The following is a 15,920-nucleotide window of genomic DNA, read 5'->3' on the forward strand; positions in this document are numbered from 1 at the left end:
CTGATAGGCTAACCTTGCTAAAAACTTTGACACTAAGGAAGGTGCAAAAATGGGGACATTACAATAAGCCGCCATCACCATCAAATGTTATAAGAATGTTGATATTTTCCATATCCTTGAACTTTATCTGGTGGTCATCCCCCAGAGCTAAAAAGTGGTTCTAGGCTGTGTCAAATTGGACAACACCAACCAGGAACAACTCTTCCCTCTTTTTTTCTGCTGCAAGAAAATGGCCTTTGCTATACAATTATAGTTGTTAATACTATTGAGAAGGCAATTATGTCATTATAGGAAGGTTAACTTAGAGAAGAAAGAGAAGGATTAATTATTTAAGGGCATTGAACCTTTGTGTCTGTTGTGACCATTTCACACATCGCCCCATCGCAAATGGGGACCCCCTCTTTTTGCTTGTTTTTCGCTCGTTTTCGCTTTCGTTTTTAGGGTTTTGTTAGTTAGTTAGTTGTCTGGATTTAGGGCCAAGCCTTAGGGTTTTAAATTTTGCCTTTTCAAGCCAAAATCCAGTCGTTTTTTGAGAGCTTTTGAGCTTCCTTTTCTAGGATGCAAATTTTGAATGCAATGAATCCGCCAAAATGGTCTAATTTTCAATTGGAATGTTAATGCAGAGCTTAAATTTGTCTAAGTGTTGACAGTCAATGTGAATTTTTGTCCGATTGAATATTTTGACCAAATTTTGACTTTTTTTGATTTTGATCCTGGGCATTGGCATTGATTTGTTTTCGCCTCATGAAGTGTTAAAATGTGTAAAATCATGTTATTTTGGCCTGTAGGAGCAAAATCGCTCCTGTCCCTCAGTGAAGGACGGGAGCTCATTTTCAAATATCTCATCATCCCTGCAGAGTCCAGACAAATTTCGAGTTGGAAGTGATGGAGAACGACGAGATCTTTCCATTGAATATAAATTGAAAATTTTCATGAGCACAGAAATGCCTCCAGGAGGAAAATCGCTCCTGTCCCTCAGTGAAGGACCGGAGCTACAATTCAAATTTCGCCTTGTCCTTGCAAGATTTTGAAAACTTAATGATTTGAGGATGTCCAAGGGAAGATGCTTTGCCAAATGAATATAATTTGATATGCAAAAACGAAGGAGAATGGCCTATATTGACCAAATCGCTCCTGTCCCTCTCCAAGGGACCAGGGCGAGGTACCTTGTAGCTCTCGTCCCTCTCCCAGGGACCAGAGCGATTTCCTTCATTATGCAAAATCTAGACAAAGGTCAAGGCAAGTTTACGTTCAAAAGCAAGGGAAAACATGAGATAAATGCATTGAATATAAATTGAAGATTTTTGGGACGTCCATAATAGTGTTAAATGCCTAGTTCGCTCCTGTCCCTCAGGAAGGGACCAGAGCGATTTTTGATATAATTGCTTTTCTTGCAAAGTTACAAACAATGTCAAGGCATGAACGAATAGAGTGAAGAGGGACGAGTCCGTTGAATATAAACTTGGAACCTGGCAAAGTGAGATAGTGGCCACAAGGGAAGGATCGCTCCTGTCCCTCTCCAAGGGACCAGGGCGATACAATGGTGATGATACTTCCTACGCAAGTTCAAGGTCGTTCCTCCGAAGTTCAAGGTCGGCACAAGTCAAGACAAGGTGGCGAGGGACATTTCAAGGCGTCTTCATCATGCGCAAACACTCAGGGGATGTTAAAATGAAGAGATTGACACCCTATAACATAGATCGCTCCTGTCCCTCAGGAAGGGACCAGGGCGATGTTAGATGCATTGGCCATTTCATGCAAAATTTACGTAAGGACAAGACGTTGCAATGTTTTAGAGGGTCCATGGCATGATAAAAGATGATATACAAGAGTTTTTGAACGTAAAATGATCATCATTTTGAGCATGGAGACTATATCGCCCCTGTCCCTCTCCAAGGGACCAGGGCGATTTGCTTTGGATTCCTCGTTTTGCTTCAAGTTCAAGCCAAGTCAAGACGTCATAAGATGCCATATGGTGCAAGGCATCGTTTGAAGATAATTCGCAAGGGTTTTGAACGTCCAAACATTGCCAATCAAGGGTAAAAGCTCACATCGCTCCTGTCCTTTGGACAAGGACCAAGGCGATATCACCAAATGCGCTCATATTCTTTCAAAAACGGAGCAAGGCAAGGTTAAGCAAGGTAAGGGACGACGTCTAGAAGACATTGCAAAGGAGATCGAAGTTTAAAGTTGCCAAGGTCATGGAGGAATCATGGATCGCTCCTGTCCCTCTCCAAGGGACAAGGGCGATGATCCCTTTAATGCGTCCAAACACATAATAAAGACAAATGGAATAAGCGCAAAAGACACGAACAAAGGATGTTATTCGCCAACAATAGAGATCGAAGTTAAAAGATGCAAGGTGGACGTAGAAATTTGGAGATCGCTCCTGTCCCTCTCCAAGGGACAAGGGCGATGAATATTCAAGAGGCCTTTAAGTGCGCATGCAAGATGATCAAATTCAAAGGACTCATCATGATGATCGATTTTCAACACGAAGATGAAGGAGTTGGACGTAAGAAATGCAAAATCAAGACCAAAATCATGGATCGCTCTTGTCCCTCTCCAAGGGACCAGAGCGATGAGGTACGTCCCTTTGTTTTCCAGTTTTGGCGCCAAATTAAACAATTCAAATTTTCCTTAAATGCTAAATCGATTAAAAAATTGAAAATCCATTTTTATTTAGCATTTAATATGGCGTTATCTCTTATTAATTATTTTTTTGCCTTTATTTAAAAATCGAAATTCTCATTTAAAAAACGCAAGGCATTAATAATTAATTATTTTAATTAATATAAAAATCGATTTAAGGCGCCCAATTAAGCAAGTCGGCCTTGTTATCTTATTGCAAATCATTTAAAAAAAATGGTTTTATTTATTCAAGTCGGCCTAGGGGATGAAAAGGTATGAGCGCTATTTATAAGGGGTGAGAGATTTCATTTTTCACATAATCATTTTTTACCTTTCTTCATGCGAATTGAGAAGAGGCGAATATAGTGCGAAGTGTGTTCAAAGGTGGTGCGAATTTCATTCATCCAAAGGGTGGCGCTCTATACATCAAGGGTGGTGCGAATCCAAACCAAAGGTGATGCGAAGTATATCATCAAGTATAGAGTGCGAATTACGTTGAAGACCAAGGGTGGTGCGAATTTGAAGACCACACCAAGTGCGAACTTGAGGATACATTAAGGCGAATTTGCTAAAGACTTGGAGATTTGTTTGTGCGAACTTGAAGATCCATTTGAGACCACGTCAAAGGCGATAATTGAAGATCACGTTCTCTCCAGAGGTGGCGAAGTCAATTTTGAGGAGATCATATTGAAGATTACTTTATACCTCAATTTTGCCTAGGCAAATTTTGTTTTTGCATTCTAGAGTTAGCTCTCTATCGAGGTATGGCGATTTAATTATTATTGCTTTATTCATTCATCGTCATATTTCAAATTTTGAAATTTTGAATCTCTTAGCTCAATCCTTGTTTTTTAGGAAATGATAACTCTAGAGACTTATCATGAGGTTTCCTAAAAACTTTTCTCTCTTATTTGCGCTATTTATTGCAAAATCTATTTCTTATAATGAAATGTTGTGTAGGTATGGCGACCCCAAAGGCGGGAGCATCCACTAGCCGCTCGGCTCTCATGAAAGAAGATCAGAAGACCGAAGAAGTGGAGACCAAGATCGTGTCAAAGTGGAGCAACATTGGAGATACAAACTTGGGAAACTTTAGCACGAAGAAGTTCCGAGAGGTCCCTTACATCGGCAAGCCATCACCTGTCGCCCGGAGAATAATAGAGAGTGGCATCATTAAGGCGGCCGGTTTTCCTCCAGCTATTCAGTGCCACGAGTTGATGATCGAGTGTGCCCGTCACTACAATCCACAGTCCAGGACAATTGTGTCCAACGAGGGAAACACTTTGGCGTATCTTTCAGAGGAAGCCATAAGTGAAGCCTTCCATCTTCCAGAGCACAGGGACACGATATACAAGAGCATTGAAGGAGCCAGATCAGTGTACGATGATGATCCAGATGCTTGCCTAAGCATAATCAACAAGAACTGGCTACTCAAGAGTCGTCCCTGTCTGAGCAAAGTACCGAACACACCACACAGGATTGATTTCCAAGAGGAGTACAGAGATTTGATTACCATGCTCAACAGAGTTACAGGAGCACCTCATGCCTTCTATTTTGAGAAGTGGATGTTTTACTTCATCCAGGTGATTGTTCAGGGTAAGGGTACGATACATTGGGCTAGGATAATTAGCCATTGCTTAGACGTACAGTTGAGGAGACTCAGGGCTACTAAGTCCTTCCACATGAGTTCATACGTCATCTATGCCTTAATCAGGAGCGTTGAGTACGCAGGACTACCTCACAGAGGAGTGATTGGAAGAGGACCCGGCGAGGTCAGAGCTTGTGAATCCTATACCTACTTGCATCATCCACCAGGGAAGAACTACAAGTTAGTCAATGATACTTTCACGATGAACATCACAAGGACGTTGCAAGGAGGGATTCACAACAGATTATCTCAGGATGCCCAGGAATTCATCAAGAGGTACGGTGCTTGGTTCATTCAGTTTCCCAAGTTCACTTACATTAGAGTGCATGGATGTCCTTTACCTCCATACATGTTGCCGAGGTACCCGACAGACAGAATTGTGTTACTTGAAGTAACAAGGCAGTTGGCAGCATATGTGAAGGCATTCAGACACAGACATCAGAATGGAGTTCAGGTACCTATTATTTTGGGTAATTCAGTTGAGGTATGTCCTAGTGTCTTAGCCATGGATGACGCAGAGAAGGAGTTAGCCTTGTATCCTTTTTCATCTTTTGCTTGGAGGAATAGTTTTGATCCACATGGACATTTAGAGGAGACGGTCGGTAGAAGATTTAGACATGAGCACCAAATTGAAGATTTTATGATGAATCTCCTAGATGATCTCGAAGTGAAACGAAAGATACATTCTAGATTGCCTTTGGATTTCATCAGGAAATGTAAGATTTACAGAGTGGCCGACCAAGCTCAGGACAACGGCAGGCACATCCAATCTTCATATGATAGAGAAAGCAAAACAATAAGTTTGAATTGGAATGAGCCCGAGGCCGTGGATTTAGATGATTTGATGGCACCAGTCTTGTCTTGTACTCGCAGATGGGTAGACGTTCAGCATCAGAAGTTGAGAGAACAAGGCATAGCTATGTCTTTTACTTTGGAAGAGAAACCAGCCGAAGGCGGAGCAAGTGTTAGTGAAGGCAATCCTAATCCTAGGAATTCAGGTGAAGGTAACCTTCGATGTGCCAGTGAGGGCAATCTCCATTCGAGAGGTTCGAAGAGAAAGGAAAGATCAGAAAAGAAGGAGTCTTCCAAGAAAAAGCAAGGTGCCAACAAAGATCAAACACCAGGTACTTCTTCCAGACCAGAAGATAGAACAGTTCGAGTGGAAGAGTCCATGGAGTCGATGGTACAGAATGACAGACAGGAGGAAGGACAGGCACAGCATGTTTCATCCGATGGATCTCTCCAAGACTATGATTTAGAAGAAGATAATGAAGTAACATCTCCTCCCAGACAAGAAGAAATAGTACATAAAGAAATTCAAGTTCAAGAGACAAGATCGAATATCCCAGATTGGTTGAAGGAAAGATTGACTAAGGTGATCGTAATTGAGGACGAGGACAGTGCAATTGATTTAGAGAGCCTTGTGGGACGTTCACATATGACAACAGAGAAGAAGAAGGCTACAAAGATGTCCAAGATGATTCGAGATGAGACTGGATCTAGAAAACTGCAGAGAGCTACACCGGCAGCAGACAAATATGAGGGTGAGATCCTAGCAGAAGACTATCATATACAGACTATTGAGTTAGGACCATCCACAGCAGAGCAGACTTTAGATGATGCCACCGACACATTTGAGGCATTGAAGGACAAGTTTAGAGAAGAAGTGGAAAAGAATAGAAAGCTTGAGAAAGAGGTCGGTGCATGGAGGACATATTTCAGTCACATCAATGAACCTTTGGGACGTCAGGATCCAGTTAGATCACCATTGCAGGCATTGCCCCTTCAATCGATCAATGAAGCAGAAAGATTCAGGAACCTGGTCCAGCGTACATGTAGTTGGATGGATAGATCTCACACGGTGGCCATTGAGTTTGTTACAAGGATGTCGAAGATCACCCATCAGGCTATCCAAGTTCTTGAGATAATCCACAGATTGATGGCAACAGTAGCTGCATTTGCCCATACCAAGGACGTTGTCATCCCTGTCTTGAAAGTTATAAGACACACATCCAGAAGAATTTTAGCGCAAGAGAGGATCTTAGAAGGTGATTCTCACAGTTTGTTTCAGTGGTCAACCTTACTCCATATAAAGAGTGTTCTCTTCGAGGACATCAGTGTTAGATGTGGTCAAGTTGAGGAGGTGATCAATCCGATCCAGGATAGAGTATTTGAGGTACTTCGTACCATTCTTGGCAGAAAGATCGAGGTCGAGACAGATGTGGATTTACAAGAATTTGAGGATAGAATCACGATCATCTTTCGCAAGGACGCAGATGTTACAGATGAGCAGTATGATCAAATGTATGCCACCATGCTCCTGATTGATAGAACAAAGGAACTTGAACCTACTTGGGACGCAGCTCTTCTAGATGCATTTGATCAGGTTATCCACTTAGAAGAGAGTATCAAGAATCTTCTCGAGATTCCAAACACAGAAATCGAAGGAATCGTGACAAAATTCATTGCATATGCTAAGAAAGAGAATTGGAAAGGGAATAAGATTCTAGATGAAAGGTTGTTACAGATGACATGACATCTTATTTCTCATTGGTTGATACCTCCTAGATTTTTGTGCCAAATTTAATATTTGGCTATGTATTTAATGTTGTTCAGTAAAAAGGAGGTCATTTGTAACAAACCCTAATTAGGGTTTAGGTGTCATGATCTTGTCCATTGATTTATTTTCAATCTGGACCTTTCATTGTAACTGGGGATGCTATTTATACCCCCATTTTTCATTTCATTTGGTAATAGTGAATAGTGTAAGAGATAATAGTTGATGTAATAGAGAGATTAGAGTTAGAAGCAGTTTTTTTTATTTTGTAGCAAGATTGAGTCTTGAAGAGAGAAATTCAAGCAATTGTTGTATATGATGACTTGGAAATCAATAAAATATTGAAGTGATGGTGTTTTGTTGCAAATTTCTTAAGTTATCTTCATGGTTGTTGGATGTACTTGAATCACGCTCAATCAAAGTAGTTTGTTAATTTGAAAGACTAAGTGTGAGATTTGATATTTGGTAGGATTCGCAATCCAAACCACTAGCTTCTTGCTGATTGTAGGAACGCCTTGCGTGGTCGACTGGAAAACATTTTGAGTCCTTAACCTTCAAGCATTTTCGTATCTAGGATATGTACCTTTGTAGTAGTGTCCTTGGTCTTTGATGCATTGAACACCATTAGTACCTTAGAAGATCGCACTAATTTCAATTGAGTTGTTATCTTATGGCAAAATTGAAGTTGGTTGAGTCTTGCCAAATCTCATTCATGCTAAGTCGTTCATAGGGTTAGGCTAGATTAGACTTCCTTAAACCCTATCCTTTTGCTATTTTTTTGAAAGTTCCTTTTAGATTAGTAAAATCTTCGAGCCTTTGGAATCCGTAAGACGCCTTGGAGGAAACAGCAAATCACATCATACCACTAAAAAAGCTTGTCCACACGTGGAGACCCCACTAAAAGAACCTTGGAGTCCATCTAACTGATCCTTTTTGCAGATCTTCAGCAGTTAGAGACTATTTTCTCAAGAGAGGATAAGATGCCTGTCGGTATTTTATTCTGTGTATGATTGTGTATAAAATACACGTCAACAGTGTCTATGGCTGTCCCTACATCCATCAATTCCTTAGAGGCTAGTCATGCATTCTTAGAGTTGAAGGACATCTCTTCACAAGGTGTGACACTATTAAAAAATACTCTTGTCATCTGGCTATTTAGTTTACATCATCCATGGAAAGTAGATGCATCCTGCCATTTTTATTTTTTGTCACAGGCAATTTTTTTCTAGATGACTTATTTGCTTGTAATTGTAGCATCAAAATGGTAGGAACTCAAAGTCCATGTTTTTCCTCCAAACCCCCTAGGAAGGGTAGATCCTTACTACTTCTAGGATCAACTTTGATAAATCAAGCTTGACAAAATTCCTAGCATATGTGAGAATCTATTTTTCCTTGGTTGCATCTAAGATACTTAGATACAAATAAACTACTCTATGTGGTTTGCAATTTGAACTAAAATGCTTTCATCTCATTATTCAAGAGGAAGCTTGTATATCCTGATCAAAAGGAGTGCCACTTTAATTAGTTCTTTCCTCAAATTGAAACAAGGAACACAATGCTTCATGTATAGCCCATCATTTTTGAAGAACCATGTCCACTCTTTTTATATTTTTTCCCCCTACCTTCTGCTTTTTGAAATGCTGCCTGAAAAATCCCCCTTTTCCCCTAAAAGTAGATGCTGGAGTGCACATAGAAATTATATTTTTCTCCCATCTAATATTGTTAATCTACTATGCTTGGCTAGGCCCCAATAAATTTACATATTATTGGTTTATCAAAAATCTCATGTTATCTGATCAAGGGTTCTGTCTAGTATTTAAATGATTGAAATGTCCTTGATTTCCTTAATCAGCGAGTCAATGGGTACTGTAATTTTTGCCTTCTGGACTTGGTAAGAGATCCTTGATAGATCCTTGCTCACCAACCTTCTAGCTCTATTCATTATATTGCCAATGTTGGGAATCTCCAAACTGATAAAATCTATATTACATAGCTCCTAAACTGGAGATTCACATAGAAGTAGAGTTTTATCATTTCTCAAACCTTCCTTTATGCTGGGAGATTGTGGTAGTCCTGATGCTTCTTTGAAAACAAACACTTCATTGCTAGTGATGTCCCTTAAGCCATCCTGGTCAAGCTTTATTCTAAACTCTACTGCAGATTATTTCACTAACATATGTTCTCGTTTTGCTCATTCCTGCAATCTGCTCCTTTTTGCTCCTCCACTCATTCTCTTTCCTTCCATGAAATTAGTTTTTAGTTCGTATTAATTTGACAAAGTGTAAATACTGTTGTTGTAGATAGTGGTTAATAACTATTTCAATGTTACAAAAGAATTGATTCAAAAAAAGTATTCATCAATTAGTTGTCAAATTCAGTTGGGTTTTAGGCAGAAATTCTTGTAGAAGTGATTGGCTATTCCTAGAACTTTTATGTCAGTTCATAATCCGTACACATTAGAGTCCCGGAAATAAATTAAGATCATCAACATGCATATTAAACCTAATTTTTTTCTGAATTATCCTCTTACATGATCATGAGACTGAAGCTCGAGTTGTGGTCCAAAATATCGTTCCCTCAGCTCCTCTGTTACCTATCATAAATAAGAGTAATTAACATCCCAAACACATGCAAAAAATATGAGAGACAAAAAGCAATGAACTTCATTTCAAGCAATGACATAAGGACGAAAATAGTAAACAGAGAATAAGCAGAAGAATTCTATTTATTTTGTTGCTTCCTATTGTAAAATCTGAAGAATGATGCCCACTTATCAACACTTCTGCAAAATCAAAAGGAGACCCAAACAAACAATGAACTCAAGAAATACTTCTACTGGGGATTCTAGCTTGGCAAATTCACACCATTACCCAGCTGACAAAAACAACCCATGTTTTCAAACAACGTCGAATTTATAAAAGTTCTATTGTAATGAGGCATAAGCATTTATTTAATTTTAATTGTAAATAGTTCTAGAATATCTAGAGTCTAAACTGTTGTCCTCGTTTTTGTTTTAAAAAATAATGGACCATTACATAAAATTTAGTTGTTGTCCTCATTTTTGCTTTCAAAAATGATGGACCATTACATAAAATTTTTGTCAAAAAATGAAAAATTTTACCCTATGGCATGCTTCCCGAGGCAGAATTTTGCCTTATCTTTGGACTGGACTAATCCTCAGTCCATCCTCGAACTACGTTTTGAATTTCATCGCATTCTAGGTTCGTTTGCTATGTTTTTCCTTCAATTTCGGGTTTTTTCTCCCTGCCTGCAGGTGGGAAATTTTTCTTAAGTTGCAAGTTTTATGTTTTCCTTTGTTTGTGTCTTTGTAGGGAAATTTTTAGTTAATTACAAGTTCATTTTATGTAAAAAGAACTTGTAACTTACTTTAAATTTCCCCCTTGTTGCTTTTTGGCTTTTTAAGTAATGTAGGAAGTTTTTGGATAAGCTACAAGTTAATTTTAATTTTTAAATTATAAATTTAAAAGTCACTTGTAATTCTTTTATAAAGTTCCTCTTTAAGTGATTTTACTTGTAATAGGGATTTTATTTCCCCATTACAAGTTTTTAAAGTTGCTTTTTAGTTCTAATAGGGATTTTATTTCTCTATTACATGTTTTATTTTTCAAGTCACTTGTAAAGGGAATTTATTTTCCCCATTACAAGTTCTTTTTTAAGTTAAGTTATTAAAACTTGTTGAGGGGATTTTATTTTCCTCTTACAAGTTATAACTTGTATTTCTCTCTCAAAAACCCGATTTGCCCCTAGAATGAAAATAAAGGCATTTTAAACTTGCGATATGGTTTCAAAAACCCGATTTTGCCTTGTGCCAATAAAAGTGACATTTTAAACTTGTAAAATGAAAAAAGAAACCCGATTTTCATTCTTACATACAAATTGAAACTTGTTGCATTCTTCCAAGAACCCGACCAGCATTGTTGAAGGATTTGGTTGACATTTTCCACCGATTTTTGTGGAGAAATTTTAGGAGGAAGGCGTTTTGGTTTCCTTGCTATTTTCATGCATCTTTCAACTCCTTTCATGCCATTTGGAAGACGTTGCTGGTTTTATGGTGCTTTGGCAGCAAACACGTGATTCCTCCATGCCACGTTTTGGTTGATTCAAGTGCCACGAATCTTTACTCTCCCAAGTCGTTTTGAGTTGTCTTGACTAGGCGTGGAGGTTGAATGCTTGTCTTGACTGATTCTTCATGCTTTGGATGGGCATCTTGATCCATATGGCGCTTTTTTCAAAAACATGGCTAGGGTCTGGAGTATGGTTTGATGTCTATTTAAGAGATTTTATTTTTTCTTTCAAGGATTGCTTCTTGCTTCTTGGAGGACGTTTTGGATAAGCAAGAGAAGTTTTCTTTTGATTTTTGCTTTCTTGCTTTGTTTATTTTCTCTTCTTATTTATTCTTTCTAGTTGAAATTTGTATATATGTTGTTTTTGCCCTAAAATCGGTTTTTGTGAGAGAAATTTTCCCCTTTGCTAAGTAATTTGTGAATTGCATTGATCTTCCCCATTTTCCCTCTTTACTTGTATTCAGGATTTTAAATCCCGATTGCAAGTAGGATGAAAATAATTGATCTTCCTTTATGGTTGGAATATTTTAACCATCTTTTGTTGAAATTCCAAGTTTCAAAGATGAAAAATACCCATTCTTTCAAAATCGGGTTTTTAGAACCAGATTACATGTTGAGAGTTCTTCCCATTTTCTTGAAAGTGATTTTCCCAAAATCCTTCCATTTTCATCCATACTCTTTTCTTTTATCTGCACATTCCATTTACGTCATTTCCCACATGTCAAAATCTCATTTTTTACCCGTTTCTCCATTTTCCCTTTTTACAAGTATACTTGCATTCAGGTTTCAAAAGTCTGATTGCATGTATGTCCTTCCCCACTTGTATACTTGTAAAATGTTTCCCAAGATCCGAAATTGGTCAAAGTCAAGTTTCAAGCATCCCTTTTTATTTCCCATCTTCCTCTCACAAAATCATGAAGTGCAAGGGTTATAGTTTTTCCCATTTGAAGAAGAGAAGATGTTAGTTGCAGCTGATCTTGATGTTGCATTGACACTTTTGAGTCTTCATCGCAGCATACAGGATTGTTCTTCAATGACAAATTTGTCATCATCCTCCATTTCCAAGAAGATGAAATACAAATATGACAAATACCAGAATGAGGTTTCTCCTACACAGGTTTCCTCTCCTATGGATCATATCAAGGATACGGAAATTGGGTATGTTGACATGTTAGAATTCGTCAAAAGGGTGGAGGATCCACAGGATAGTAATATGCAGCATTTGTTGGATAAACACATTCACCACACTTCCTCTTTTCCGGTGGCTGCCCTAGAACCTGAATTTGTCCTTGCTTGTGCTCATCATTTTGACAGGGAGACAAAAACCATCAGAAATGATGATGGGGAGGCAATAATTTGTCTTGATGCGGATACCATTGAGAAAGTCTTCAGAATACCATCAACACCTGTGTATATGGAGATTTCCAAGGATAGTGCAGCTGAGTACTATGTCAAGAGAGAAAAGGACTGCAAACGCCACATTAATAGGCAGATTCATGAACCACGAGCCACTTTCACAAGGTGGGCTAAGTTATACAGTTGTGACTTCAAGTGGGAAATCAAAGACATCATTACTCTCCTCAACAGAATGTTGGGTCTTGAGTTTTCTAATGTTTTTGAGCCTTGGATGTATCAATTTATCATGTTTATAAGGTAGTCCCATCATATTTAATGGGGAGAGGTCATCAGTGATGCTTTGTGTGAACAACTTGTAGCAGTCCCTACCATTATGACATTTTATATGAACTCATACTTAGTGTATTTGGCAGCATCACTTAGACATTTCCCTGGCCTTTCTACCAAGGGTGATCGCTTGCTTAGACCAGTGTGGGAATACTATGATCAGCTGCTCTTGAGACCCAACAGATTACATTTCAGGAGGGTTGAAGATGCTTTCTTTGGTTATTTCATGTGCCAGTTTGACAAGACTCTGAAGAATAGAAGGGTGTCAGATGAAGGATGGGAAAGAGTGAATGAGTATGTTGCTTGTTCCTTCAATTCTGACTTTTACTTATATGAGAGTCGGATGTTACAGTGGGCAGCCATACATGCTTCCTAGATACTCAACTGATAGGATTATTCTTATGGAGTTGGGAAGACAGATCATGGTTGTGCATGCTCATCAATCTGTCAAACATAAGGTTGGGATGGGGATTTCTACAACTAACCCATTGAAGATTGGTCGGTATTCTCTTGTCACATCCGTCAAAGCCAAAGCCATGGAGGCTAAGATGCAAGAAATTAAACTCAAAAGGTTTAAGTTAAGGGCAGATATTGATTATCGAGGGATGAAGGAAAGGATTAAGAAATCCTTCATACATGTGCATCGCATTGAGGATATCTGGGTGGATCTCCGTACAGAAAAGGAGGTTCTTGAGATGGACTATTGTAGGCTCACCCTTGAGCAGATTGTTGATTTGAACTTGGTGAACATTCCATAGGTGATGGTTGATGATGGGAATGTGCTTGATCCAGAATATATCTCACAGAAGGTCGAAGAAGCTCCACTTCCTCTAATCCAATGGTCACACAAAGAATGCACTTCCATTCTTGAGAGATTTCAGTCCATTTTAGCTAACACCAACACTTGGCTACAAGGTAATGGTGTTAGGCTCATCAAGATTAAGGTTGGAAAGGAAGATGATTCTACAGGGCCTCTTGGGCGCAAATTGATAACAAGGAAGGTGCATCATCTTCTGGCACAAGGATCAAGTTGTGGGTTAGTCGGGCAATGGTGCTTCCTCCTGAGGAGGCGACAGTTCGTGGGAAAGAAAAGTCTCAGCTTCACATTCATGTGATCGATCCTGATGATCCAGAGGAAGGACAACAATCAGATGATGCTCCTAGGTCACTAGCTTCAGAGTCATCTCATGAGATTCCCTCCTCGGTTCCCATGGAACTATCTCTATCTCCTCCTGGCACGGTAGCGGCTGAGTCCCCTTAGGATGCCATTCCTATTTCAGCAGTTGAACCTCCTATTAGTCATCAACAAGAGAGTCTGCTGGAAATCTTCGAGGATACTCCTGCATGCATTCATCTATCACAGATTGATACCTCTACTTCTGTTGTGTTGGTTGAAAATTTTGTACACTTGGGGGAAATATACAAAATTGTGGTTTCAACCACAGCACATGAGTAAAAACTCTCCTAATTAAGGGAAGGCTCCCCCTATCTAACTAAAACTGAAATAAAAATAGGATGGGACAGCAGTCTTCCTTCTTTCTTCAAGAAAGACAATATCCTTTTCTCTTCACAGAAAAGGATAGCGATTGAAAACGAACAACAGTAACTACTTTCAAGTGAAATGAGAGAAAGGAAATGAAGTTTCCTGAAAGCGCAAAGTCTTCCGTCACTTCCTTCGGGACGGGACAGCAATATCAAGTTCAAAGACTTGACTATTGGAAGTCCTATCTACCCTTTGCTATACTAAATTTTACAACGAATAAAAGATAACAGCTCAAAGACTGAAATAATCTATTCTTTTAACACACAGATAAGAACTAATGCAAGCTCAAAGACTTGCTGCTATTTCTTATCAAACAATAATTTTTCTCAAGAATGGACGCAAGCTCAAAGACTTGCTGCTCCTTCAAGAGAGTTTCCTATTTTAATTAATCTTCTCTACTTGCAGCTCAAAGACTTCAAATCAGATTGGACTAAGCTCCTTTAGAAATACATTGCATAGAAGAAGTAAAAAGATTCAAACTCAAACATGTAGCTCAAAGACTCAAAGCTTGAGTAATCCTTCTTTATTATTCTTCCAAAACCTTCAATTCACATTCATAAGCTCAAAGACTTCTTGCTGTAAATTTGGCAGAGTTTTTGCTTTCTTTCAAAAAGATATATTTACAATGGACCTCTCAAGTATTTATAGAAGAGGAGCCTTGAGAAAAACGTGGGAGGATCCTAACTAACTTGAGAGATTCTCTCAACCACCAAGACTCATTCAATAAATAACTGAGACTTCATTAATTAACTAAGAGTTATTCTAACTAACTAAGACTTATTCCAACTACAGTCCTAATCGGACATAACTTGTAGTTGCCTTACATGTAATTACAAAAGTACAAGTAATGTGTAACTTGTATTTTACAAAAATTACTTTTACATGTAACTTGTCAAAACGAAATTACAATTAAAGATTACAAAAGAGAGAAAATTCAACTAAGTGTTGAAAAACACTTAAGTTGCCTTTTGTGAAGACATGAATCCTTGAAATTTCCGGATGCTCGCTTGTAGTTCCTCGGGATTCGGTTCATGAGTGTTCTTAGCAACTACCATAGTCTTCACAATAGTGTCGTGACAGCGGAGGAGCGCGGAATTGTCTTTATCCAGGATGGTCTGGATCTCATGCAAAAAGGCTTGGTGTTTCATCAATGCTTGAATTGAAACTGCCGAGAATTGTTCACTCCTCCATTCACCATGAATCCTCATCTGTAAATCCGCAAGAACCTCTTCTTCTGGAATTAGCTCTCCATCCTGACTTACTATATTGCAAGAGGCCCTTTCACAATGTGAGACAACACCTTGATAAACTTCATCCCGGAATCTCCTTGCATCACTGATCTCTTCGATGAGGGACTTAAGAACAAGAGTCTTGTTTTCCATGAGTTCTTCGAATTCCAAGTACATGACCCTGGAAGAAATGATGGCGTGATCCTGCAGGATATTGAGCTGTTGTTGGGGCATGGTACGCTAGATTGCCAGACTTTTCTCAACACTTTCCAGATTCTTTTTGAAAGTGTTAGAAGTCTGATCCAATTTCTCCTCAATGGTTTCCAGCTTAGACATTATTTGAAAAATGTCTTTTATCACTTGCACGCATTGATCATGAAGCTGATCAACCCAGGAATCCAGTGCTTGTACTTTCTGAGCAGCTCTTTCTACTCCACGAATCGATTCTTGGGAACCAGAAGAACCTATAGAGTTACTCCCTTCAGCAGTAGGTTTTGTGATTTTATGGATGGCTGCCATGAGCTGTTGGTTTTCTTCTTCTAGC

General features: G+C 38.9%; 1 protein-coding gene across 1 annotated transcript in view; it reads right to left on the bottom strand.

Moving 5' to 3' along the window:
* LOC131065600 (uncharacterized) overlaps positions 1–15,920 on the bottom strand; it is a 203,524-nt gene that overhangs the window by 66,976 nt on the left and 120,628 nt on the right. The window contains exon 4 of the mRNA XM_059208740.1: positions 9,367–9,429. Within this exon, the coding sequence (XP_059064723.1) occupies positions 9,367–9,429 (63 nt within the window). The remainder of the gene's footprint in view (positions 1–9,366; positions 9,430–15,920) is intronic.

The sequence above is a fragment of the Cryptomeria japonica genome, chromosome 7 (genome assembly GCF_030272615.1).
Source record: "Cryptomeria japonica chromosome 7, Sugi_1.0, whole genome shotgun sequence".
NCBI lineage: Eukaryota > Viridiplantae > Streptophyta > Pinopsida > Cupressales > Cupressaceae > Cryptomeria > Cryptomeria japonica.